The sequence below is a fragment of the Typha angustifolia genome, chromosome 12, assembly GCF_048772165.1.
Source record: "Typha angustifolia cultivar Huaian chromosome 12, ASM4877216v1, whole genome shotgun sequence".
NCBI classification, from domain to species: Eukaryota; Viridiplantae; Streptophyta; class Magnoliopsida; order Poales; family Typhaceae; genus Typha; species Typha angustifolia.
In genome coordinates, this window is record NC_133250.1 from 144,672 (window position 1) to 168,146 (window position 23,475).

The following is a 23,475-nucleotide window of genomic DNA, read 5'->3' on the forward strand; positions in this document are numbered from 1 at the left end:
AGCCGCGATAGGGTCAAATAACTTTGCCCTTATCTGGGAGAAATCGAACCATCGAGGCATTTCATCTGCCGCTTCTCCTCACCACTATTTAAATTCCGCCAATCCGACTTCTCCCCCAAATCGTTCGTTTCTCACATCCCATTATCCCAATTCGGTTTTGGTTTCTTCTTCTTCTTCTTCTTTGTTTTCTACGCCTTCTTCCTACGCCATGGCTGAGGTAATCAATCTTTGATGCTTCGAGATCGATCTAGCTAATAAACCCTAGATCATGATCGGCTCTTTCGCCTTCTCTTCGATGCTATGGACTTTCCGAATGGAGTTAGATCTGTTGATACTTTTGTTGCATTTGAATTTTCTTAGATTAGTTTGCTTTAGAGATTCTCTTGGACGATTGCTTTCTGAATCCTCCTGGTTATGAAAACAAAATGCTATAGCTGTTCGATTGAGGATGCTTCTTCTCCTTAATATAGTAACCATAGGAATTAGGAAGATGTACGTATTTAGATATCTAAGACAGTTTGATGACGATCTGGTATAGGATGTCCTGTTTCGTATTTAGGAATAATTATTATTACTTTTCTGAGCATTTAGTGCTGCATTGTTCGAGAATTTTGGTTAGATTATTTATTGTTCAGTGCTAGATAATGTCGTTTGCCCACCCACGGACCTTCTTATTCCTAGAGGTAGAACGTAAATGATAAAATATATCTAAGTACTTAAACATCAAGTATGTACATAATTTTTGTTATCGAAAAGATTATGACATAGCCATATATAATTGGAAACTACTACTTTTATTTACCCATCACTGTATTGCTCTTCATTTCAGCAAGTAGCTAAGACCTTTAATATGCAACACTGTTGATCTTTGGTCTAATTGATTAAGCCCTATAATATGCGACAATATTGTACTTTGGCCTAGTTGATTAAGGCCTTTATATGCAACATTTGTTGTACTCTCGTCTAGTTGATTCATTAAATCAGGTGGTTAGATCCTCATGATATTTTTTTTAAGCAATGGTACAGCTCTCCTTTATTTATCTTGCTTGTATTATGAGTATGTTTGGAGCATCATCCAAATCTCTTCCTTCATTATGTTTTTCTTGTACCTTTTTTCTGCATAAAGCATTGGACTATCAAATATTACTACTCTCTTTTGAACCATTCGAATAATACATGTATCTGTTTAGATGGTACTTGTTATGACCAAGTGGAGCATCATTTTCATTAGAAAAAAATTGTGCCAAATACTCTGCTATATAATTAGTGTCTTAAGTGCATTCATTGATCATCTTATCGGTTGCCTAAATCATGAAATGGATTATTTGTAGTTCGAGTTCGAGCGACTATCCATCAGATATCAGTCATGTGCATGACAGTTACTGACTAGCATTTCTGCAGTCATGAATCATGATTATGAGATTCTGTGGGCTTATCTTTTCGTACACATTTATACAGTTATATGGGTCCCATGTGTTGGATTCTAATGCACGAGAATGCTTCAAGAGACTGCTTGTGCGATTTGCTTTATTTTGAGTTATATGAGAATCATAGATCCCAGTTTCGGCCGATCCCCTGGTTTGCAGGGTTGCAACAGGCCTGGGCGGCTGCAGCAGCTTGCAGCTGCTCTTGCTGCAACAGGCCTGGGCAGCTGCAGTAGGCGGCTGTAGAGAGAGAGAGAGAGAAAAAAAAAATAGATTTTTAGGTTTTATATATGAGTAATTATTATTATTTTATTATTTTTTCTAAATTTTTAGAAATTTCTCAATATTTTTAAATGATATTTAGAATTTTATTTAATTAAAATAGTTTGATCTGATACAGACGACCAATATGACCGATACATATTGTTTTTCCAGATGGCTGATTCCGATCTTGATACTTATTTTTGAAACCTTGATTAGAATTATGACCAAATGAAAAATTTTGTGACGAAGAATAGTTTGTGATCTTATTACAAATTGCTGTTGGTTCTTTAAATCTTCAGTCTAATGGTTTAACTTTTAACAGCAAAAATTTGTCTTGTTTGTTATGCAGACTGTTGTCCTCAAGGTTGGTATGTCATGTGAAGGTTGTGTTGGAGCTGTTAAGAGAGTACTCAATAAGATGGAAGGTTGGTTTTTCGTATCCTTCTTTCTTTCTATAACTTACTCTGATTCACTTAAAAATTCTGCTGAAGATGATATGAAAGTTGAAAAGTAAATCAAAACTCAAAAGGTTTCTGTTCCTTTTTAAACACTTTTCCCTTCTCCCTTGGGTGGATGCAACGGCTTACTAACAATGAAGTAGCGAAGGATTTTAGAAGAATTAAACTCTTTAATGTTTTATAATTTATTTGTCAAATGTTTTAGTAGTGCCAGATAAGTGTTCGTGCTTCTCTTAAATATCACATATGTAATGATGATTCAGAGAATTTGTTTAGCAGCTTGGATAATACTGGTAGACCCTAATACAGACACGTTGATCTTAATTAAATTTGTTTAGGTGTCGAGTCCTTCGATGTGGATCTGAAAGAGCAGAAGGTAACTGTGAAAGGCAATGTTAAACCTGATGCAGTTCTGCAGACAGTTTCAAAGACCGGGAAGAAGACATCCTTTTGGGAGGCAGAACCAGGGAACAAGGAAGCAGCTCCGGCTACTGCATGATAGTTTCCTCCATAGCTCTCCATATAGAAGTTGAATAAAGTATAATATGAATTGTTCTAAAATAGTTTTTTTAGCAATTTGTGTTTCTGAGCGTGTACTCTCAATTATGGCCGACAACTTACCAGTGGTAAAGGTGATATTAAGATATAAAATGTAATACACTTCGTATTTTTTCTGTATCTTTAAATAATTGTGCATGTTCGTAACAATGGTTGTTTGCATTGGGTTGTTGGCAAATTGGCGCTGACTTTTTATTATTTTACTTGTAAAATGGGGTGCGTTTTCTTCTTTAAAATATTTTCTGGGTATTTCGTCTAATAGATTTATTGATTTTTCTTTTAGTTATTGTGGTTGTTGATTTAAAGAATAATGGGCTTTGGGCTCTGGGTATTTCGTCTTATATTCATGCCTGCTTGCCTCAGGCCCAATCTTTGAAATAACAATAAAAAACATTACTCTCTGGAAAAAGATACATCATACATTTAACTATAAGGTTATGTGCATTTAAAAAAAAAAAAAAAAAAGATGACGGGATTCCCCCTATCATTTTTTTTAGGGGTTAAGGCATCAACCAGACCCTACCTAATATGCTAGAAAAAATTGGTAGACAACTTGCAAAGATGTTTTTCTCCAAGGCAAGCACCCATATCATCATGAGACGGGATTTGGTCGTAGCATAGTTCTGGACTGTTGCTTATTCAATAGCAGCAGTGGGACGCCACGCCCATTCTATATTATTGAAGGAATAAAGTCCAGTAACATCCAAAGGACGGTGCACCAATATATTCAACCTCACCCCCCAGTCCACAGAAAGCAAGAGATGGAAAGTTGACATTACCCACCCACCAACAACCAGGCATATATAGAAGAAGAAGAAAAAGAAAAGAAGATCAAACGGGAGGAAGACGAGGAAACCACTAAAAAAAATAACGCAATCAAATGAGAGAAGTAGAAGAGAAAAAGTTTTCTACGGTATGAAAGGGAGACCATATTTTGTCCTATACAATTGATGTCTATAGTGATAGATCCAATATTTCAAACAATTGAACACTTCGTACTGCCCCTGTCGCTGCTTTCTGGAAATTCAACTATGAGATATGGTGGAAATAACTATTTTACTGTAGCATATGGGACGCTAAGAGCAACGTGATAATATATTTTATTTCTATCATCTTTACGTAGAAGGTGGACGTTTGATCATTACACTAAAACCAAAAGTTATTGACGAAGAATGGCAATGCCCTGTAATGGCCAACACGACAACCACGGACCACCGGAAAAGTGGAAACGAGAGCATTTGTTTAAATAATGTGTGTGTGTGTGTGTGTATCTATATATATATATGCTTGCGGTCCTATTCCTATGATATATTCTGTGCTTTAGAATAATCTTAGATTAATTGCCGTTGCTTAAAATGAAAGCATTCAATTATTAACTAACGATAAGCCGGTAATTGAGTCCCCTTCATTCGATGGAAGAGGTAACCGGGCCCACACGTAGCGAGCGGTGTGGCGTTCATTAGCGTGAACGATTTCGTTTCGTGGTGCGCTAAATTTATCTCGTTAGGCTCGACGACACGTAGTCAAGACGTGGCAGACGCTTCTCCTCCGAATTCGGTCCCACAAGAGAATAATTGACGACCTTGCTTCTACTTCTGTACAGTAAGCAAGGTTTTAAACGTGGCCTTGTCCATATCTAATCCATAGTTTTATTAACTACTAATGGATATGTTAATTGCTAAAAAGTAATAAAAGTAAAAGAAGAGCACCAATGATTATTAGAAATGGAGTTTAGGAACTAGACGGGAACCATCCGATGACCCACCTGGAATCTTCCTTTATAATAAGTCTTTTCCCCCTCTCTCTTCCTTTGCCTTTGTATTCGTCTTTAAGGAATAATATTATATATTATTTATTTATTTATTTATTTATTTTTATAATATATACAATTATCCTCACCCACCCACCCCTTCGGCCCTTCACCCCCCCTATCTATATCTCTCCTATATCATTCCAGCGAGAGCGAGGCCATCCCCCCCCCTCGATAGCTATGCCCCTTTCTCCTCCTTTCCACCAGTAGGAAGGATAAATTTGCGATCTTGCAGGTTAGAAGATCTCTCTATTCGAGATTCTTTCTGGATATCAGTGTTCTTATCCAAAATTGAAGTTAATTCGGTTTCGTGTCTTGTACGCTCCGCTCGGATCTTTCTCTTTTGTCTTGGCTGATGCGTTGCTTCTCTATTTGGGTCGGGAAAAGAATTTAATAGCAACTTGTATTAATTTCGTTTTCTTTTTCTTCTCTTTTGAGCTTCTGCAGGTTTTGAGATCTAACCTTTGTGTGTGAGAGAGAGAGAGAGAGAGATTCGAAGAAGAAGAAGAAGAAGAAGAAGAAGGAAGAGATCGATCATGGCGGAGGAGCAGCGATTACAGGAAGGCCATCGCCTCTGCGCAAACAACTGCGGCTTCTTCGGGAGCCCCGCGACCGGGAACCTCTGCTCCAAATGCTACCGCGATCTCCGCCTCAAGGAGGAACAAGCCTCCGCCGCCATGATCGCCGTCGAGAAGTCCCTCCTCCCCTCATCCTCCTCCATCCCCTCCTCCACCCCCGCATGTCCCTCTCCTTCCTTTCCTTCTGCCGCCGAGGCCGATCTCGTCCCCCAGGAAGCTTCTAAAAGCGCGTCGGCGGCCGTGGCGTCGGCCTCGCGGCCGTGCCGGTGCGCCTCCTGTAAGAAAAGGGTGGGGCTGACGGGGTTCACGTGCCGGTGCGGGGCCACGTTCTGCGGGACCCACCGCTACCCGGAGCAGCACGCGTGCGCGTTCGACTTCAAGGCGTCCGGACGGGAGGCCATCGCACGTGCCAACCCGGTGGTCAAGGCCGATAAGCTCCTCGATAAGATCTAATTAAAGATCCGTGGTATAAAATTAATTGCTTTGTTTAGTGCTGTTGTAATGTCTGGTTGGTGGAGATATAATTATCCCCAATGTAAAAATAAAAGTATCCCAGTGATTTATTCATCTCGAGACAATTTCCTTGTATTAATTCTCCTTTTTTTTCTTTTTTTTTTTAAAAAAAAAATCTAGCTCTAGCTAATTAAATAATGTAGGTTGGCGTTTAAGCTGTAGATTTAATGGTACGCGTAACGCGGTCCAATGTCACGGGGCCGGTGCGATGTATTAATAATATCCTCCTATCCCAAGTCTGGTCAACTTCACATATATCACGGATGAGGATTAATGACGATGATGATGATGTATAATAATGCTCTCAATGTAATTTTCCCCCTATTTATTCCTCCATTGATGCTTTTATCCCAGCGATGTAACCTTTTTTATCGCTATATTTATCCAACCACCGGCACCGGGGATGAAACATCTCATATTCTCATGGTTAGGAGTGACCTGCCCCCCAGCCCCACCAATGTAGTTGGATTTTATTAACTCTGATAGAAATGTTGTTTGGTCGGTAAAAAATAATCACTCTCTTTTTTAGAGAATCTTTTTTTATTTTTTTATTTTTTTATTTTTTTGTTTTTATAATTGAATAGTATAAAAATAAGTTTTATAAAGTAAGTACTTTCTTCTTCTTTTTTTTCTCACTTTCTAACAACAACCAAATATTGGATTTATTATTTAATACATTTAAGCATTATATACATATAGACACGTCATTTGAGCTCGTTTCTTTGATTTCTTTTAATCGGTCAACCCTTTATTTTCGAATTGGTAACAACAGAAGGCTGACCTAGTTAGTTTCCTCTTTGACGAGTAGCTCAAGCAAACGAATCTCCACTACCTTTTAGCTCGTCGCAATGTGAAAAATAAAGAAATTAATCAGAACACATTTGAATTAATGAAATCATGTCGAACATAGGTAGTCTCCAATGTCCAAATTAATCCAAAGATGTTATAAACAAATGATCTAATAAACACGTCCAAATTCGATCTGTAGAATTATAATTCATCCTTAGCAGTCGCAGCCACCCGACAAGCCGTATTTGCAGTTAAATTCTCTAACCACAGCTCGTCAGCGATGTTGGAATCGGAGTCGTCGTTGCGGTGCCACGACCAATGAGCACTGGTCCCATTAACCACCTTCAACCTTCCATGCCCAAAGCTTCCCTCATGAAACAATGAGAGGTGTCCGCACTTGTTGTTCTTCTGGAACCTATTATAGATAACAAAATTAGATAATGCTAGCTAGGATAATCTGCAGAATTAATACCTAATTAACTTCATGACCGGAATTAATATATGCAATCCTAGATCACTTACTAACTTATATATAACTTACTCTAATGCAAGGCCTTCCCTGTTCCCTCCATCACCGATAGTTATGTACACAGGACCACAAGGATCGGCCTCGTTATTATAAATCCTTGTCTGAAAAAAAAAGGGATATCATCAATAGTATCACATATTATAAGAATAATAATTAAGTTCATTAAAAATTATATGTATATAGTTTTAAGTACTTACAAAGCGTTCGTAGGCATGGACATGGCCGGCGAAGACGACATCGACTCGAGCCTCGTAGAGCAACGACTCCATCGCCTCCCTCATCTTCTCTCCTTCCCCTTGATGAGCTGAGTTGGTGTTATACCACGGTGCGTGTAACAAGACGATCAACCATGGCGTTATCCTCCTATCCACCTTAGCTAGGTCAGCTACTAGCCACTTATACTGAGCCGAGTTAGAGTCATAGTCTGTATAAGAGCCCAACATGATGACATGAACGCCGCCGGCCACGTCGAAGGAGTAGTAGAGGTTAGAGGTGGAGCCACTCTCTTCGTGCGGCATTGGCCACCTCGCGTTATAGGCGACGAAGGGATGGCAATCGAAGATTGGGAAGGCCTCCACCTCATGGTTGCCCTCCGTCACCATCCACGGCCGTTTGCTCGCGTACGGCTGCACGAAACGCCCGAAGGAATCCCACAGCGGCTGCTGGGTGTCGGCGTAGGAGAGGTCGCCGGGAATAAGAAGCATGTCGTAGTTGGACTTCCCGACGTGGGCTAACGTCGACGAAGTCCATTCCGTCTGTCCAAGATCTCCTACACATTAATTAGTAATAGATACCTTCTATTAGAACACAAAAGGATCGATATATAGAAAATCACCATTTGCTAACCGCTTAAGCTTTCATAGTAACAACCTATGACGGCAAATTGAATCGGAAGAGAGGCAGGTGTGGTTTTGAAGGTGAACTCGTCGTCGATTCCGCCGCAACGGTAGTAGTAGACGGTGTCGGGGTCCAAAGGTCCGATCTTGACATGGTGGATCTTGCCCGAAGTGTAGAAAAAGTACCGATACGAGGTGTGCTCGCCGGTCGCCGACGTGTCATACTTTCCGGAAACCTTACCATACTCTACCAGAGAAGGCATATACTTATCGTCTGTGACCCATGAAATCCTCATATGATCCAATCCAGCAGCTGATATGTGCACCTAAAAATGAAAGAGTAACATTTTTTTGTAGGTAGTTAGGATGGCATATATACCAACATGCATGGAAAAAATTTAAGCACTAACAAACCTGCTGTGGATGTGATGTGGATTTGGTATGCTGGGTAATGACGATCTTTCCCGGCGGCGGTCGGATGAACTCACCGGAGCAAATCACAAGACCTAGGAAGAGGAGAGATACGCGGCCTCCCATAACTAAACTCCATGAACTACTACTCGCCATATTCAGGAGATCAATTAACAATCAAAACAAAGAGATCTATAATATAGCACTTGTGCTTTGAATCATATATATATATATATATTATATATAAATATAAGGAAACGTGGGCTTAGAAGTTAGAAGAGAAGGATGGCGTTAAGGAACAAACATTGTCTGGTGCGGCATTGGTTATGCTTTCAGTTTTGGAATATTACAACATCATCCTAGATTTATATGTATCTTTGGCATGTCGCCTTCTCTTCTTCCTTTCCTTTGCTTTGCTTGGCATAGACAACTACATATATATTTCCTCAACTAAATAATATTAGGAGTATATACTCGAATATATGCCGCATGCATCTCTATATTAATAAACGACTTGATACTTGAGAATTGCCTATAGCTAGCTAAGTAACTCGGATAACAACGTTTGTACCAATAAATCTACCAATCAAGAAATACGTGACCCAAACCTACTGGTCACTCGCTAATCAGATTTAAGCTAGCTTTTCCTCGTAAACTGGGGTTAATTAGACAACAAATTAAAGCTTAAAACGTACGTGTCCGTCAATACTACCTAGGTTAATTGCTGTCATGGTTTCGTGAACCCACTGCTTCCCTTCAGATTGATTGGTTGAGATTGGATATATATATATATATATATCCAATTTGATTGGAAGCATATTATTACTTCTTGGTACTTATCTAGATGGATATATACCATCATTGTTATACGTACATACGTGCCAACCTCATTAACGACTCTGCCTTACATTGCACCTGTTGCCGTTGACGTTCGACAGTCCGTATCAATTAATTAACTGCCCATTTAATGTAACCAGATGATGAAGGGAGTAATCGTATTGGACTCCAGTCTGGCCCAGTATGAGATGGCGTTGTTGACCAAACAGGTCTATTTTTAAATTTATTTGGTAAAATAGATAGCACTTGAATTTAAATACTAAAAGAATCTAATTTACTATAGGCTCGATTGTTAAATATTTTACTCATCTAAATATTAAATGCTAATCTTATTAGTGTTTATTAAGTAAAATATTAATCAGATTAGATTAGCATTTTTATTAAAATGATATCTCGGTCTTTACTTAGAAAAATGCTGATGTTATTAGTATTTTAGTTAGTATTACAGTACAATTTTAGTATTATTTATTTTAATAAATAAATTTTAGAATAGAATTAATTTGGTCAAAATAATTAGTATTAATAGAGGCTCAAATTTGGACTCACAAGGTTTGACCTGGCCGATAACAACAAACAAAAAGTTCCTCATGTAATGATGAAGTTGTATAGATAATTAAAGAATTTTTTTAACATAATTACTAATAAATTTTTTTAAAAAAATATCATAATTGTCACTATAATCTTTAAAATATTATCATTGCTAGTAAAACTATTAGGCTCTTCTAAAAATATCACGCTCTTATTAAGTCTAACTAATTACAATTAAAAGTAAATTTAGACCATTGAAATCATCTTAACTTTATATAAATTGTTTAAAATATTTCAAAGTTATCTAATATTACTTAGTTTTATAGTTAAATACAAAAGACTCTTTTTTTTTTAGTTAGAAATTCACACTCCTACTGTTAAGGAAACAATTACAAGAATAATTAATAAAAAAATATTGAAATTTTAGTTTACTTATTCTTAAATCTACTCACATATATAAAATATCTTATATATCTTTTAATTTATCAACCGATTAAAATTTATTTTTAATAACTGATTAGTTAGTAATGGAATCATTGCCCATCTAAATATTCCCCTACTAATCCATCATTAGAAACCAGACCCACCTTTCCAGGACTAGAAAGTAAGAGAGTAAGAGAGTAGAGAGATCCCATATTCCTATACCAACGCATGCTATTCTTTTAGGTTTTTCTTTTTAATAGCATTTTAATTCTATTTTCCAATCAAGTCCTCTCCCCTTTCGGCCTCTCCTCTCCTACTCCGATGACTTCGAGCTCAGAGCCTCCACTGACCTCCGCCTTCTTCTGGAAGCTTCCGCCATGACTGACCGCATCCGATTACCTCCGCCCGAGGAGATATGACGCCTAGGATGAAACGATCCCTCCACTTCCCCTTCCTTTTCCTCTTCCTCATCATCACCGTCGCCGCCGCCCTCATCTGCCTCGCCGGCTTTGCCTCCGAAATCGAGCCGCCGTCCACCTCCGCCTCTGATGTCGAAGCCCCGACGTCTGCACTTGTACGCCTCGCCGCCGGAGAAGCCGGCGACTCCGACCTCCGCAATGAGGCGGACGATCTCCTCCAGAGCAACCTCGACTCCTTCGACAGCGGCGGCGGGCGCTACCGCTCGATCTCCCTATGGTGGCGCGGGCCGCAGCCCAATGGACGGACCAGATCCCTCGCCCGCCTCCGCTTCCCCGTCGGGCCCCGCGCCACGTCGGACTACAGAGCCCTCCTTCCAGACTTCCGCCGCTCCCTCGGCGGTTGGATACGGCGTCGGCGCCCCTCCCCGCAGGCGTCGTCGGCAGCTATCATGTCACAGCTCGTTGAGCTGATCAAGCGCCCCGTTGACCTTCATTACGGGTATCCGGACACGCGGCGGCCGTACGCCACGTGCGCCGTGGTTGGCAACAGCGGCGTCCTCCTCGGGTCTGGCCATGGCGACGTGATCGACGGTCACGATCTCGTGATCCGGCTCAACAACGCGCGCACTGCCGGCTTTGCCCGCGACGTCGGGTCCAAGACCTCGCTCGCCTTCGTTAACAGCAACGTCCTCCATTTGTGCTCCCGTCGTGAGAACTGCTTCTGCCACCCATACGGGGACTTCGTCCCCATTGTTATGTACATTTGCCAGCTCGCGCATTTTCTCGACTACGTAGTGTGCAACTCGTCGTTCAAATCTCCATTGCTGGTGACAGATGCCCAATTCGATGCCTTGTGTGCAAAAATAACAAAATTTTACTCCTTGAAGCGATTTGTAGAGGAGACTGGGAAGCCACCGGAGGAATGGAGCAAAGCTCACGATGAGAAGATGTTTCATTACTCTTCGGGGATGCAGGCAATAATGCTTGCTCTGGGAATTTGTGATCAAGTTAACGTCTTTGGATTTGGGAAGTCTGTCGAGGCGAAGCACCATTACCATACGAACCAGAAGGCGGAGCTTGATTTGCATGACTACAAGGCGGAGTATGATTTCTACCGGGATCTGGTTGTCAGACCGCAGGTGATACCGTTCCTTAAAGATTCTAACTTTAAGGTTCCTCCAATTGTGTTTTATCAGTTAGATGGTTGAATTGGGTTCTTTTATACCTGCATTCTTGTTGTAATTGTAACATTCTTTAGCGGAAATGAGAAAAGATGATAGAGAGAAAATAATAGAAGGAATTGTTTGGGTGAAGATAATTGTTTGAGAATATTTTGGGTATTTCACCGATCAGTTATTCTAACTATTGGATAATTACGATATGTATTTACGATATGTATTTGTGATCCTATAAACATGAAGGTTATAATGAAAAAATGAGCAGTTTGAGTTGTATATATTGCATATCCGAGATTAGCTTTAGGATTCTGTTAGTTTTCCTTTTACACTGCGATACTGGATCAAGCATTGCTGTTTTCCTTAGTCCTAATAGTATCCTTCTAAAATAATAACTGATGTGTTCGACAACCATGTCCAATTGATGCTGTTTTGACCATGTTTAAAGTAAAATATTACTGTGATTTTTAAATTACCAGTTTTCATACCCTATTATAGTATACATCAAATTATGTTATGGCACAGACTTCTAATGCACATAAAATTACTCTTTTTCATTGACTACATGAAGATTGCTGCAAAGAAGTCTCATCTTGTTTATTCTATAAACAAAAATATCATAAAAGCATCTTTTACAGAGAAAAAGTTATTCCATTCTTTCACACATCAAATAGTTGCCTTCACGGTTACATTTAGGCCCGTTGTTTTGTTGGTTGATTTGATCATTGAACTGATTAATGCAGCAAAGGACAACCATCTTACAGCAAAGAAAATCTTATCATTTGTTGATGTGAGCTCCGCCTTCAAGTGTCTATGTTGACCTATGGTATAAAGTGAAATAAGAATGAAGATTAAATGGTAAAGATGGAAATTCTGTTTTTATGGTTTTGAACGTGCAGATCAAGTGGTGCTGTCCGAAGAGGTGAATCTTTTTCTGTTCATCAGATCTTTCATGTGCTACCATGCCTTTGCATCTGACATTTAGAACTTTCATTCTGTATCATACATTTCACTGGATTTTACGTGGAAAATTTCCACTGATGTACTGATCATTTTATTTACGTGCATCTAGAAGTTTGCTGTTTCATCTCATTTGACATGTTGAATCTATATTTGAAGGAACAGACAGGCAGTTATTATCTTTAACATTTACTTCTCAGTCATTTGTCAGTCTTGTGTTACACTGTATTGTGGTTTCACCTAGGAGAGATGATTTTATCCTGCGCAGCAGATATTAAGTCTTTATACATCATCATACATTTCCGATTTGCTGATCCTTTAGTAGTTCATCTTGTCTACATATATTGCTACTTCATTTCCTCATTTGACATTCAGAACCAACAACCGTACTAGCATAGTATCTACGTTAATCTTTCATCTTTGCTTCTTCACCACATACAAAACCCAAAACTGCTCTGTGCTTTAATTTGTGAGGAAAACATGAATTTTCCCTGCTTCAAAGGCGTTAATATTATAATATTACAGTTCTTAACAACAAATTTGGATTTCACTGAAGATTCCTTGATCTTGCAGGCTTGTAGGAGCAAAAATAACTGATTTAGACCTTTTTGAAGAAGGTTCTGTTACTAACATGTTTACTTCCATTGTAGGTAATGTATAATTTGATAATTGCTGTTGTGTTGGAATAACACGTAGTACTAAGATTGTTCTATAAACTTCTCCTGTTTGAGTCATTAATACCATATGACTAGCTTGCTCTCCGATAAAATATAAGTTACTCAGTTCATCTCATCATTTGAACAATCTGTCTGTTTCTTTTTGCACTGCATGGTTTTAATCGCATTTTCTCTTACCGCTAAGCTTTATCGCTAGATGGTATTTTTCTAACTTTGTTGCAAATATTGAATGATATATTCTCCAAATGAATCTTCAGTTGATACGGTTATGGAGCTTGAAAGTTAGGAAGGTCTTTTCAATGATTACTAGGATCATGCCGTCGGGAGCCAACTACTGGAATGATTTTTGATATCAGTATAAGTTAGGAGTACTCACTCTTCAAAGTTCTGTTTGCTTCTTGAAGTGTTTATTTGGAGGGATCTGAGTTAGTCGGTCCAAAAGGCCCTGCCTTATTCTCATGCCTTTGATTACCGTTTTTGACATGTTCATGTTTGTCATTCTCTCATATTATAGTTTTTTTTCCTTAATTTGAGTTAGTGTTACCATCATTTAATTTGAGATGCATGCAGTAAATGTTTTTAGTTCATTACCTGTTATCTCTTGAGACTTTGTTTTGTTGCTCGGAGCCAGTGTGGTGTGTGGAAGAACGGTTGCTTCCTTGGCTGTCATGTTCAAATCTTAATGGTCATTTCCTATCGGTAACCTGTACAAAAACTATTCAGACATTTCTTGGAAAGGGCTTATAAAATGCAACAGAAAGGAGGAATGAATCTCCTAAATTATGACTGATGTTATTTGTAAACTATGAATGCTAATTATATGCATGTGCTCATGTATGCATATGACCAATCTCCTTAATTTTTTCTTTCATGAAATGGTTCTTCTAATTCCTTTGCCAAAGACCAATCTTGAGCATTCTGCAGGTAGACAATTTACCTCTCTTAAATTTAACTTCTGGCTTTCGAACTGTAAACAAATCTGAAATCAGATATAATTAATTCCTTTTTTTTTTTTTTGGTTTGTGAATAGAAAGCTTGATTCAACTATGTCTAACCCTATAAGGGTGAGGCATCGGAAAAAAGTAACTTACAAAACTTGGGAGGGATGTGGTCCGTAGGCCCTAGTCTTTTCGGACTTAATCCACTTTTCTCGCATTTGGTTGCCTAATCGGCTGCTCAGTTACCCTCTTGCCTAATATGCACTAACCGATTGTTTATAAAAAAATTGAGTAGTATTTTGCACTCAGCAACTAAACCCCAAAGTTTCTAAGGTCAACCGACTTGATTCTTAATGATATGTACTTACTCTCGAGAGTCCGATTTCGCCTTTATGTGGTTGTGGCCATTTGCCAACTTCAGGCCTAACCTGAGGGCTTTACCCTCAGCCTGCATATCCGACTCACCGACGATCAGCTCCCAGACGGCCGCCAGTAAGGTGCTCGTGGATGTTCGGAGCACGGCTCTCGCTTCACCTTGGGGTTCTCCTCTGGAATAGGCTCCGTCCACGTCTACCTTCCACAATCCCTCCATCGGATGAGTCCACCGAGCCGAGCTCCTTGTGCTTGGGCTGCTTGACGGCTTCTCTGGCCTAGCATAGTCTCGTGCTAGCTGTTTCGCCCTACTAACAATCGCTCTCGGGAGCTCTTCGCTGCCTCTGAACATTTTGGCGTTGCGGTGCTTCCATAGTTGCCACATGGTGGTTGCTATGAGTGCCATGCATGTAGCATTGTGTTCAGCATCCTCACTCCAGACTGTGGCGAGCTAATTGTCCGTGAGCCTGAGCTCCCACCCGGCTGCCCAGCCTTGGTTACTATCGAGGAGTCCCCCATCGACCTTAGCAAATTTGCAAGTGAGGAACAGATGCACGGTGGTTTCCCGATGAATACTGCAGAGGGCACGGAGCTCTTTCAGCCCCACCCTAATAAGATAAAGATATTTTTTTTTGAATAGTTAGCTATATTAGGCTGACCTATCCTCCTGTCGAGATAACGGCCTCCTCCAAAACAAGGTTACATAATTCCTGGGGGAGAGGGTCTGTCGGCCCAAGCCTAACAGACCCCAGACCCCACTTTCCACTTTTAGCCGCCCAGTCGGCCACTTTGTTCCCCTCTCGCCTTACATGACTTAGGTGACAAATTACAAAAGAGCTGAGTAACGCAGCGCACTCAGCAACTAATCCCCTAACTTCCCATGGACAACTGACTCTTTTCTGCATGATCCGAACTAACTCCAATGAGTCGGATTCAACCTCCACCTTGACGTAGCCCGCAGCAAGTCGCAGTCCCAACCGTAGGGCGTGCCCTTCGGTTCCTAGCGACGACTCGCCGACGGAGGGCTCCCACGCTACCGCTACCAAGGTACCGTCCGCAGCCCTTATTACTGCTCCTGCCCCTCCAAGACGGTCCACCCCAGAGAAAGCGCCGTCCACGTTGACCTTGATCCACCCCTCCGTTGGGTGTGTCCACCTTGCCACTTGTGGCCTTGCCGGAGTGGAACTTGGCCGGTTTTGCTTTGCATAGTCCTTAGCAAGTTGGACTACTCGCCGGACTAGCATGTCAACATGCATCTCACCGCCTCCAAAAACCCTCGCGTTGCGCAGCTTCCAAAGCATCCACAATGTGGACGCTATTATTGCCTTGCAGTCCAGGATCGCTTCCGGGTCTGCATTCCAGGGCGTGGTGATCCAGTCTTCCGTCAGCATGGATGGCCGGTCGTCACCCCATCCTTGGAATAAGATAAAGATAATTCCCTAAACATAAGAAATTTTGATTGCTCTATTTGGACACATAAATGGGTCCAAGTTATGGGACATTTAAGATGAACAGGTGAGATCACAGCCGTTCGTCCTCTGCTTAGGAGCGAGCAAAGAGGAACATTTCCTCTTAATCCAACGGCTACTATTTTACTCAAATCCAAGTTCGCGAGATCAAACCCCTCGTCTCTCACTCCTCCACCCTTCTCCATTCCTCTTCCTACCGCAGTGTACGAGACTTCTGGAGAGATGCAAGCAGCGCGGAATGCGATCCGGCTCTTGAGGGCTTCGTCTCCTCACCCTTCTGCCGTATGTGGAGGTGAAGGAGGGCTCCTCTATGCCGTCGGATCTAGGGCTTTCTCGCAGCCGGCCGTCGCGTGCCCCGCCCTCGAGAAGCAGGAGGTCACCGATCGTGTCCTCGACCTCCTCAGATCCATCCCTTCCATTGATCCCTCCAAGGTCCAATTTTTTTCCCTCGTTTCATCTCCTTTTCCCTATATTTTCGCACCTGAATTGAATCCTTTCTTAGTATCGGCCGAGATAATTTGGTTTGAGGAATGAAACAAAGATATTTCTCGTTATATCATTGTAAAATTGTAAGTTTTTTTTTTCTCTCAATTTTGATTTTTGTAGCGGACAAAGATCTGTTCTAGGTTCTGCCTTCGTTAGGGAAGTACAAGCTCAGATCAATCGGCTCAATATTTAAAACATTGTCATCTTCTTCTTGCGGGCTTTTTCGTCCAACAATAAAGTTGATTGAAGCAGAATTTAAGGTGAGAAGAATCCAAAATATTCACATGTCTGTTGTGTCGGTTACCAAGTTTTTGATCAACCGTCTAGAAATTAGTCTTATATTGCTACCAAAAGCAAATCTAGACAAGAGATGACTTTCTAGGAAAGCTAGATTGCTAGTTGACACGTTAGAGCTATTTTCCTAGTTGTATATTAGGGATGTTGCGTGGATGCAACTTTGGAGAAATTTTCAACATAGGAATATTGTAGACAAAGGATTCATCTTAATTCGGGGATATGATTCTGATTCTGAGGTATTGATAAACTACATTGAGACAAAGAAAGTTCACCTTAAGATTTATATAACAAGCTTGGCTTAGTTGGGTAGGCCAAGCTCAGCTTGGTCCATACCTAGGTAAATATGAAATCCTAGCCAAACCCGATGATAGGGTGCCTACCGTTTTTATTTCCTTCTTTTAAGGTTCTATTCCGAAGCCATTTATGTCTTGAACATGAATGGAACTTTTTCCTATTTGAATTCTTGAATTCTCTGGATACCTAATTAGCAGATTATTTTTTGCCTATACTATAGTAGTTTGACTTATATGTGAAGCAATCCAAACATGCAAGTTGGATATGGTTGTATGGTTCTAGAATACTATTAGTATATAGCATAATTTCAAGTTTCAGTTTGATTTTCATTTCGGCTTGGTTAAGAAACAAAACATTTAGGTCATTTTGGTCTTAGTTTCATTGTATAGGTTTTAGACTTCTTTTGAGAAAGTCTTTCTAATCTTATATTTCAACACATCACGCAAAATCTAATAACATTTAAGCAATGAGGTTGATATTGAATTAGGTACAAATTAGATTCAAATCAAATCCAGCTTAGAATTTAAAGCATACATTTTGGGGTTGGATCAGCCAATATCGTCCTATATTGTATCCATTTCAATCGGATCAGCTGAAACCACATGATATTGGTTATTGAAAAGAGTCATAGATGGACATATATCTTCTACCATCCCCTTCGATATAGATGAGCTCCTCCGACGATCCAACAATTCGCCACAATAGAGAGAATGAGAGAGATGGGAGGGGTTAGGAAGTGCAAGGAAGAGAGAGCGAGGGATTGGGAGAGTGCAAGGAAGAGAGAGAGAGAGAGAGTTAGTGGGAAGAGAAAGGGAAAATGAGGTATTTTTATTTGTATGAGAAACATGAAGAGATAGAGATTGAGAATGTGGTATTTTTTTTTAAACTTAAGTTTTAAAATTTTAATATCATAGTAATTTATATATCTTTTTATTTATTTATTTATTAGGTTTTATATGTATTTTAAAAACAATTATTATACATAATTAAAAAATAGTCTGATATGGACAGCCTATTGGCTGCCGGTCCCGATTCCAATATTCAAAACCTTGCGGTCCCAAATCCCCAATTTTCATTTTTTTTTTCTTTCCTCGTTAACGGGGATAATTGTAGCTAAGAAAAGTAGAGAGGGGATGGATCACATTGAATGTTGGCAACTCTGAAGCACCGACACCTCTCCCAGGAAGAGGTGTCCGTGTCCGACACGTGTCGAACACGGACACGCGTTGGACACGTGTCCGACACGTGTCCAGAGTTTCCTTAAAAAAAAAAGAAAAAAGAAAATCGGACACTGTTGGGACACGGGCGGTATTTTAGATATTGTTTAACGAGTCGGGTCGGGTTTGATCGAATGTTATTAACCCGGATCCAAACCCGATAATAAAACCTTACCTTCACTGTTGAGCGACGGAATCGTTCGATTCGATCGAAGCCCTAAATCCCTCGAGCAGCTGCCGAGCGACGATCCGAGGCGCGATGGGCTACTGAGCGAGTGCGACAGCCGACGGAGCGAGCGCGACGGCCAACGGAGCGAGTGCGGCGAGCTGAGCACGGCGAGGACGCGGGTTCTTCTCTCTCCCTGTCTCTGTCTCTGTCTCTCTCTCTCCGTCTCCTCGTCCCTCCCTCCCTCCATACCCTCCCTGTCTCTGTCTCTCTCTCCCTGTATCTTCCTCCCTCCCTCTCTCTCTCTCTCTCTCACATTCTGTCTCTTCCTCCCTCCCTCTCTCTCTCTCACATTCTCTATCTCTTCCTCCCTCTCTCTCTCTCACTCTCTCGCTGTCTCACTCTCTCGCTGTCTCTTCCTCCCTCTCTTCTTTTCTCTCATTCTCTCTCTCTCTCTCTCTCTCTCTCTCTCTCTCGGTGTTTCACTCTCTCGCTGTCTCTCTCTTTCTGTCTCTCCCTCCCTGCCCTCCCTGTCTCTGTCTCTCTCCCTGTATCTTCCTCCCTCCCCCTCTCTCTCATTCTCTGTCTCTCTGTCTCTCTCTCGCCGTCTCACTCTCTCTCTGTCTCTCTCTGTCTCTTCCTCCTCTCCCAATCTCTCATTCTCGCTCTTTCTCGCTGTCTCACTCTCACGCTCTCTCTCTCTCTCTCTCTGTCTCTTCCTCCCTCCCTCCCTCTCTCTCTCTCATTATCTCTCTCTCTCTCTATCTCTTCCTCCCTCTCTTTCTCTTCTCTCTCTGTTTCACTGTCTCTCTCTCGCTCATTCTCTCTCGCTGTCTTTGTTATTAAATTGCTAAATTATATTAAAGTTTCTTTAATCTCTGTCTGTTAAATTGTTAATCTGCTAATACATATCTCTTTACTAATGTAGTTTTATTGCGGTTGAAGAGAAATGAATACTGAAAATAATCCTGATTCTAGTCAAAATACTACATCTTCTGTGGATCATAATGCTCCCTTGTGGAGATATGTTATTAAGATGGAGAAATTGGGAGAAGGTGGAGGAAATCATAATTTTAGATGCAATTATTGTCAACAAGTGTACAAGGGATCATATTATAGAGTAAAGGCTCATTTGCTGAAAATTAGTGGACATGGAATTAGAGGTTGTCCAAAAGTGAGTAGTGAACATGTTATGGAAATGAAAAGGGTTGTTGATATTACCGAGATGAGAATTAAAAATTCGATGCCTAAACAAATTCCTTTGCCAAAATTTGGACAAGCGGCATCTTCTAGTAGCTCAGTTGGAGGTGTAGGTTTTGATATGGGAGGGACATCAAGAAAAAAAAGAGCAATAGGAATGGCACCTATTGAGATGTATCAATTTTTTATTTTATTTATTTATTTATTTATTTCGCCGTGTCCTATGCCGTGTCCGTGTCTTATATTTTCAAAATTTGCCGTGTTGCTGTGTCCGTATCGTGTCGTGTCCGTGTCCCGTGTCCGTGTCCGTGCTTCACAGGTTGGCAAGAATATGCATCTTGGTCTTTTGATTCAATTTTGATGCCAGAGCAAATTGCTTTTCCAACTAGTTTTGGTTGATTAGAAGGCTGGTAAGGAAGTTGTACATGCTCTACAGTTTTGGAGGTTGACCAGCTGACAAAGATTATTCTTGAGATAATTTCCCATCTTTTCTAATTTATATAGTCTACAATGAGTAGAACTTCTTGTGTGCATGGGACGTGATTATAGGGCTCTTTAAATCCAAACCATGGAAATAACTAGGCAACCAAGGAGCAAGTGGTCACTGTATTGTACTCAGTGCTAATTATGAGGTCTTAATGATGGAGAAATTTTTTTAGTGTTTGAAGTTTAATGGATCTTCCACTTGAAGAGGCCTATCTATGGATGTGCCTTCCATTTTGTATGTCCATTTTGTTGTGCAAAAGTTGCGTTTCCTTTACAGTGCTGATGGGCATAATAAGATCTGCTTAGTTGTTTCCCCATTTTACAAATGAAGCCTTTTGTGTTTGATTTCTTGTTGATCTACCTTTCCTTCAGCTTATCAGAAAAGAGATGCTCTATCAATTGGAGCTACATTCCCCTGTCAAAAATTTGGCGTAGCATAGCTACTACATTGATGTTTTGTAGTTTGGTGAAACTTAGACACTCAGCTCAAAGTCCAATACATGTTCTTATTTGTTGGTTGCAACATTCCTTTGTTCTGTTATGTTGAACAATCTTTTGAGTTGGTTTATTTTCATCCTATAGCTTTGCTAATTTTATATATTGTAATATACAAATATCTTCTATGCTTCATAGTGCTTGGTCCAAGCTCCTTGGAGCAAATTTCTATTGTTATCTGACTGATGAGTGCCTCAGCGTGCTCTCATAATGTCACATGTTTACTTTCCCTTACAGATGACAATAGAAATTCTGAAGGAATGCCTGTCACTGGCCAAGAGCAGGAATTTATCCTGTCGAAATTAGTCATCTATAATCTCTGGGGATGCAGTTAGTAATTAACAATTGGGCTCTTGTGCTCGTGATAGAAAAAGCAGGCTGTTGCATCAGCTATATAAAATTTTCTTATAGATTTGAGAATCACTGTTCTCAGGGTCAGTAATGCAAAAAGGTATACAAATATCCTACTCACAAGTTGGAACTTTGAAGATAGTAAGTAGTGGTGGCAAAGGTTAATTTGACCCGATAACCTGATTCGATAACCCGACACAATAATTTAAATGAGTTTGAGTTTAGTTAAATGGATCGTGTTTGTATTTATTACCTCAACCCGATTGATGTGTTTATGACCCAACCCGCCTACCCATTTATAACCCGCTAATCTATTTATGACTCTGACACGATAATTCAATTAAGACTTGACTAATCCATTTATAACATGATTAGCTCGTTTATAACACAAATAAATTTGTTTAGAATCCGAATTAATTTGTTTATAACCTAAATAAATTATAGAAAATTAAATATTTTGTGTTATCCATTGATCCATTTATGACATGTGCAACTTATTTAATAAACAGATTCCTTAGCGTTTAGAAATTCTGACATGTTTTACCTGATTGCCACTCCCTAATAGTACGTACCGGAGTGAGACCTTTCATATCATATCAATGTTGCCTGATCTTTTTTTTTTTTTTTTTCCCTTCAAGCATTCAATTCTTTTATGAGCAGTTGCCATCTTTTATACCTGTTATCTTGCTGCTCTGTTTCCCTTTTGTCTTCAGTACTGTAAAACTATTTGTGCATTATCCTACTAAACCAATTAAAACTTAGTCTTGATACTAAAGACATAACTGTAAGAGTCCGGAATAAATTGGAATTTGAGGTGTTTAGCTTACTTCTTGTTCACAGGTGAGCCCAACCGCAAGTTTTAAGAATGATATGCAGCTGGATATGCTCGATAATGTAGATGTCATGGTGGCTGTTGAAGAGGAATTTGCAGTTGACATCCCTAACAGTGAGGCCGCGAAAATCTCCACCACTGCTCATCTCATTGATTATATTGCTGGCCATCCACAAGCCAAATGAAGAACAAAGTTCTCTCTTCATCTCTTTTGATGAATCCAGACTTTGGATTGTTTGTAATAATGATACTTGCCAAACCATTTTCCTTCCATCTTCTAGAAGATTTTGACAATGTCTTAAGAGATTACATCCATTATAAACTTTCTGTTCCATTGAAACTCTGCAAGTGAATATAGTCTTGGCATCTTATCCTGAAGTTACGTCTTCTGAGTTTTTGATCTTAAGGTAACGACCACAATAACTGCAGGCGATAAGAGAAGTCTACAATCTACACCTTGCTATTGACGTTTGTAGTTTGTAATGATTATGTTTGTACCTTGTCATCCTCTATCCACTATTTCGGCAGGTTCATCATCATGCAACCCCTATTATATCTCATGCTAGAAGGCTCCAAAGAGTCAATGTATCTGATGTTAGCCCTTTGGACATATCAGTGCCAATTTATAGCGCCATAGAAGCAATAATTTGCTGTGTTCATTTTCTTCGTTGTCGTATAGGAAGAAACGTGACAACTTTAAAAATACAATCGTGAAGCTTAATAATCTCTTGACTAGTATTTCAGTGATGGGCACACTTGATTTTTTTGTTAAGAGATCGGAAGTTCTCACGTTTTATTAAGTGCCTAAATTTGGTTATATGGTATTGTTCAACAGGAAACAAAATTAATTAACTAATGATCAACTAATGGAAAAAAGTATTTTGAAAGACCGACCGTTGAGAAGTTGTAGGGATAATTATTTCATATTCTTCTCCTTCTTCTTCTTCTTCTTCTTCTTCGTTTATTTTATTAATCAGAGATTCACAGGATGGCAAATGAGTATTGAGAACAAGGGTTTTCTCAAGTGCCAAAAGGAAAGCAACAGGAGGAGACTTCCAGCCCTGCTACAAACCATGTGGAACTCAACTGACCCCATCATCCTGTTGACTCGTACAACGCCGCGCCATGGGGCTTCTCCAGGAGCTATCCATGAATGGCCACTTCTACTCTCTTTCCCCTCCCCCTCACCTCTTCTCCCCCATAATACTACTTGTCTTCTTCCTCTCGTCCCTAACCCTCCTCCCTCCCCATATAATACCCAAAAAGGATCATCATGTTCTTCTAATTCAAACTCCCCATCATATATCGAGCCAATTTCTGCATGAATTTCTGGAGACACCCAATCGTGACCGACCAATCGATCAGATCAAGTGGCCTAGTGTTTCTGTGGACCATATCGAGATGTATAGATAGACATATCTTAGTGTGTGCAACTACTTATTTTTTAGCATGCCTATATATATATATATATATTTAATGCTCTTACCCTATAAGATCATATATATGTATAATAGTATAGCAAACATAGGAGTTTGCTATGATACTTTTGGAAGAGTGTGCGTTGTGTGGTCTTTCCATTTTAAGAACTCTCCTCCTTTGTACGCATCTCAAGGAAGCCTAGCAATATAATATAGTAACTAAAGGGTGCCAAATCTATGGCTGCATAGTGGAAGTTGGAGTTGG

At 40.1% G+C, this 23,475-nt stretch overlaps 5 protein-coding genes across 6 annotated transcripts; 4 read left to right on the forward strand and 1 right to left on the reverse strand.

Annotated features, from left to right (window-relative positions):
• Positions 1 to 49: 49 nt before the first annotated feature.
• Positions 50 to 2,854, forward strand: LOC140772710 (copper transport protein ATX1-like). Its single transcript, XM_073114909.1, has 3 exons — positions 50 to 217; positions 2,038 to 2,113; positions 2,485 to 2,854. Exons 1-3 carry the CDS (start codon positions 209 to 211, stop codon positions 2,643 to 2,645), a joined length of 246 nt encoding a protein of 81 aa, XP_072971010.1. The 5' UTR covers positions 50 to 208; the 3' UTR covers positions 2,646 to 2,854.
• Positions 2,855 to 4,596: 1,742 nt separating this feature from the next.
• On the forward strand, positions 4,597 to 5,680 carry LOC140772614 (zinc finger A20 and AN1 domain-containing stress-associated protein 5-like). Of its 2 annotated transcripts, none has more exons than XM_073114765.1 (2): positions 4,597 to 4,749; positions 4,962 to 5,680. In XM_073114765.1, the coding sequence occupies exon 2, from the start codon at positions 5,051 to 5,053 to the stop codon at positions 5,543 to 5,545; it is 495 nt and encodes a 164-aa protein (XP_072970866.1). In that variant the 5' UTR covers positions 4,597 to 4,749; positions 4,962 to 5,050; the 3' UTR covers positions 5,546 to 5,680. The 2 variants fall into 2 exon arrangements, with proteins under 2 accessions (XP_072970866.1, XP_072970867.1); XM_073114766.1 differs by lacking the exon at positions 4,597 to 4,749 and adding an exon at positions 4,812 to 4,831.
• A 774-nt stretch (positions 5,681 to 6,454) lies between these two features.
• Positions 6,455 to 8,499, reverse strand: LOC140772318 (purple acid phosphatase 22-like). Its single transcript, XM_073114323.1, has 5 exons — positions 8,174 to 8,499; positions 7,794 to 8,085; positions 7,121 to 7,692; positions 6,936 to 7,024; positions 6,455 to 6,809 (listed from the first exon to the last, which is right to left on the reverse strand). Exons 1-5 carry the CDS (start codon positions 8,324 to 8,326, stop codon positions 6,596 to 6,598), a joined length of 1,320 nt encoding a protein of 439 aa, XP_072970424.1. The 5' UTR covers positions 8,327 to 8,499; the 3' UTR covers positions 6,455 to 6,595.
• A 1,659-nt stretch (positions 8,500 to 10,158) lies between these two features.
• Positions 10,159 to 13,924, forward strand: LOC140772711 (sialyltransferase-like protein 1). Its single transcript, XM_073114910.1, has one exon. It carries the CDS (start codon positions 10,374 to 10,376, stop codon positions 11,583 to 11,585), a length of 1,212 nt encoding a protein of 403 aa, XP_072971011.1. The 5' UTR covers positions 10,159 to 10,373; the 3' UTR covers positions 11,586 to 13,924.
• A 2,176-nt stretch (positions 13,925 to 16,100) lies between these two features.
• LOC140772677 (uncharacterized) lies at positions 16,101 to 22,170 on the forward strand. The gene is made up of 2 exons (XM_073114856.1): positions 16,101 to 16,400; positions 21,801 to 22,170. Exons 1-2 carry the CDS (start codon positions 16,191 to 16,193, stop codon positions 21,975 to 21,977), a joined length of 387 nt encoding a protein of 128 aa, XP_072970957.1. The 5' UTR covers positions 16,101 to 16,190; the 3' UTR covers positions 21,978 to 22,170.
• The last annotated feature ends 1,305 nt before the right edge of the window (positions 22,171 to 23,475 follow it).

What these genes read in the sequence shown, in the direction of transcription:
- LOC140772710 (XM_073114909.1), top strand. An exon ending in AGTACTCAATAAGATGGAAG is followed by an intron (nt 2,114 to 2,484) that starts GTTGGTTTTTCG and finishes AAATTTGTTTAG; the next exon opens with GTGTCGAGTCCTTCGATGTG.
- LOC140772711 (XM_073114910.1), top strand. Translation starts at nt 10,374, where the DNA reads ATGACGCCTAGGATGAAACGATCCCTCCACTTCCCCTTCCTTTTCCTC.
- LOC140772318 (XM_073114323.1), bottom strand. Translation starts at nt 8,326, where the DNA reads ATGGCGAGTAGTAGTTCATGGAGTTTAGTTATGGGAGGCCGCGTATCT. An exon ending in GATTCAATTTGCCGTCATAG is followed by an intron (nt 7,693 to 7,793) that starts GTTGTTACTATG and finishes ATTAATGTGTAG; the next exon opens with GAGATCTTGGACAGACGGAA. An exon ending in TCCATGCCTACGAACGCTTT is followed by an intron (nt 7,025 to 7,120) that starts GTAAGTACTTAA and finishes TTTTTTTTTCAG; the next exon opens with ACAAGGATTTATAATAACGA.
- LOC140772677 (XM_073114856.1), top strand. Translation starts at nt 16,191, where the DNA reads ATGCAAGCAGCGCGGAATGCGATCCGGCTCTTGAGGGCTTCGTCTCCT. An exon ending in CTTCCATTGATCCCTCCAAG is followed by an intron (nt 16,401 to 21,800) that starts GTCCAATTTTTT and finishes TCTTGTTCACAG; the next exon opens with GTGAGCCCAACCGCAAGTTT.
- LOC140772614 (XM_073114765.1), top strand. Translation starts at nt 5,051, where the DNA reads ATGGCGGAGGAGCAGCGATTACAGGAAGGCCATCGCCTCTGCGCAAAC.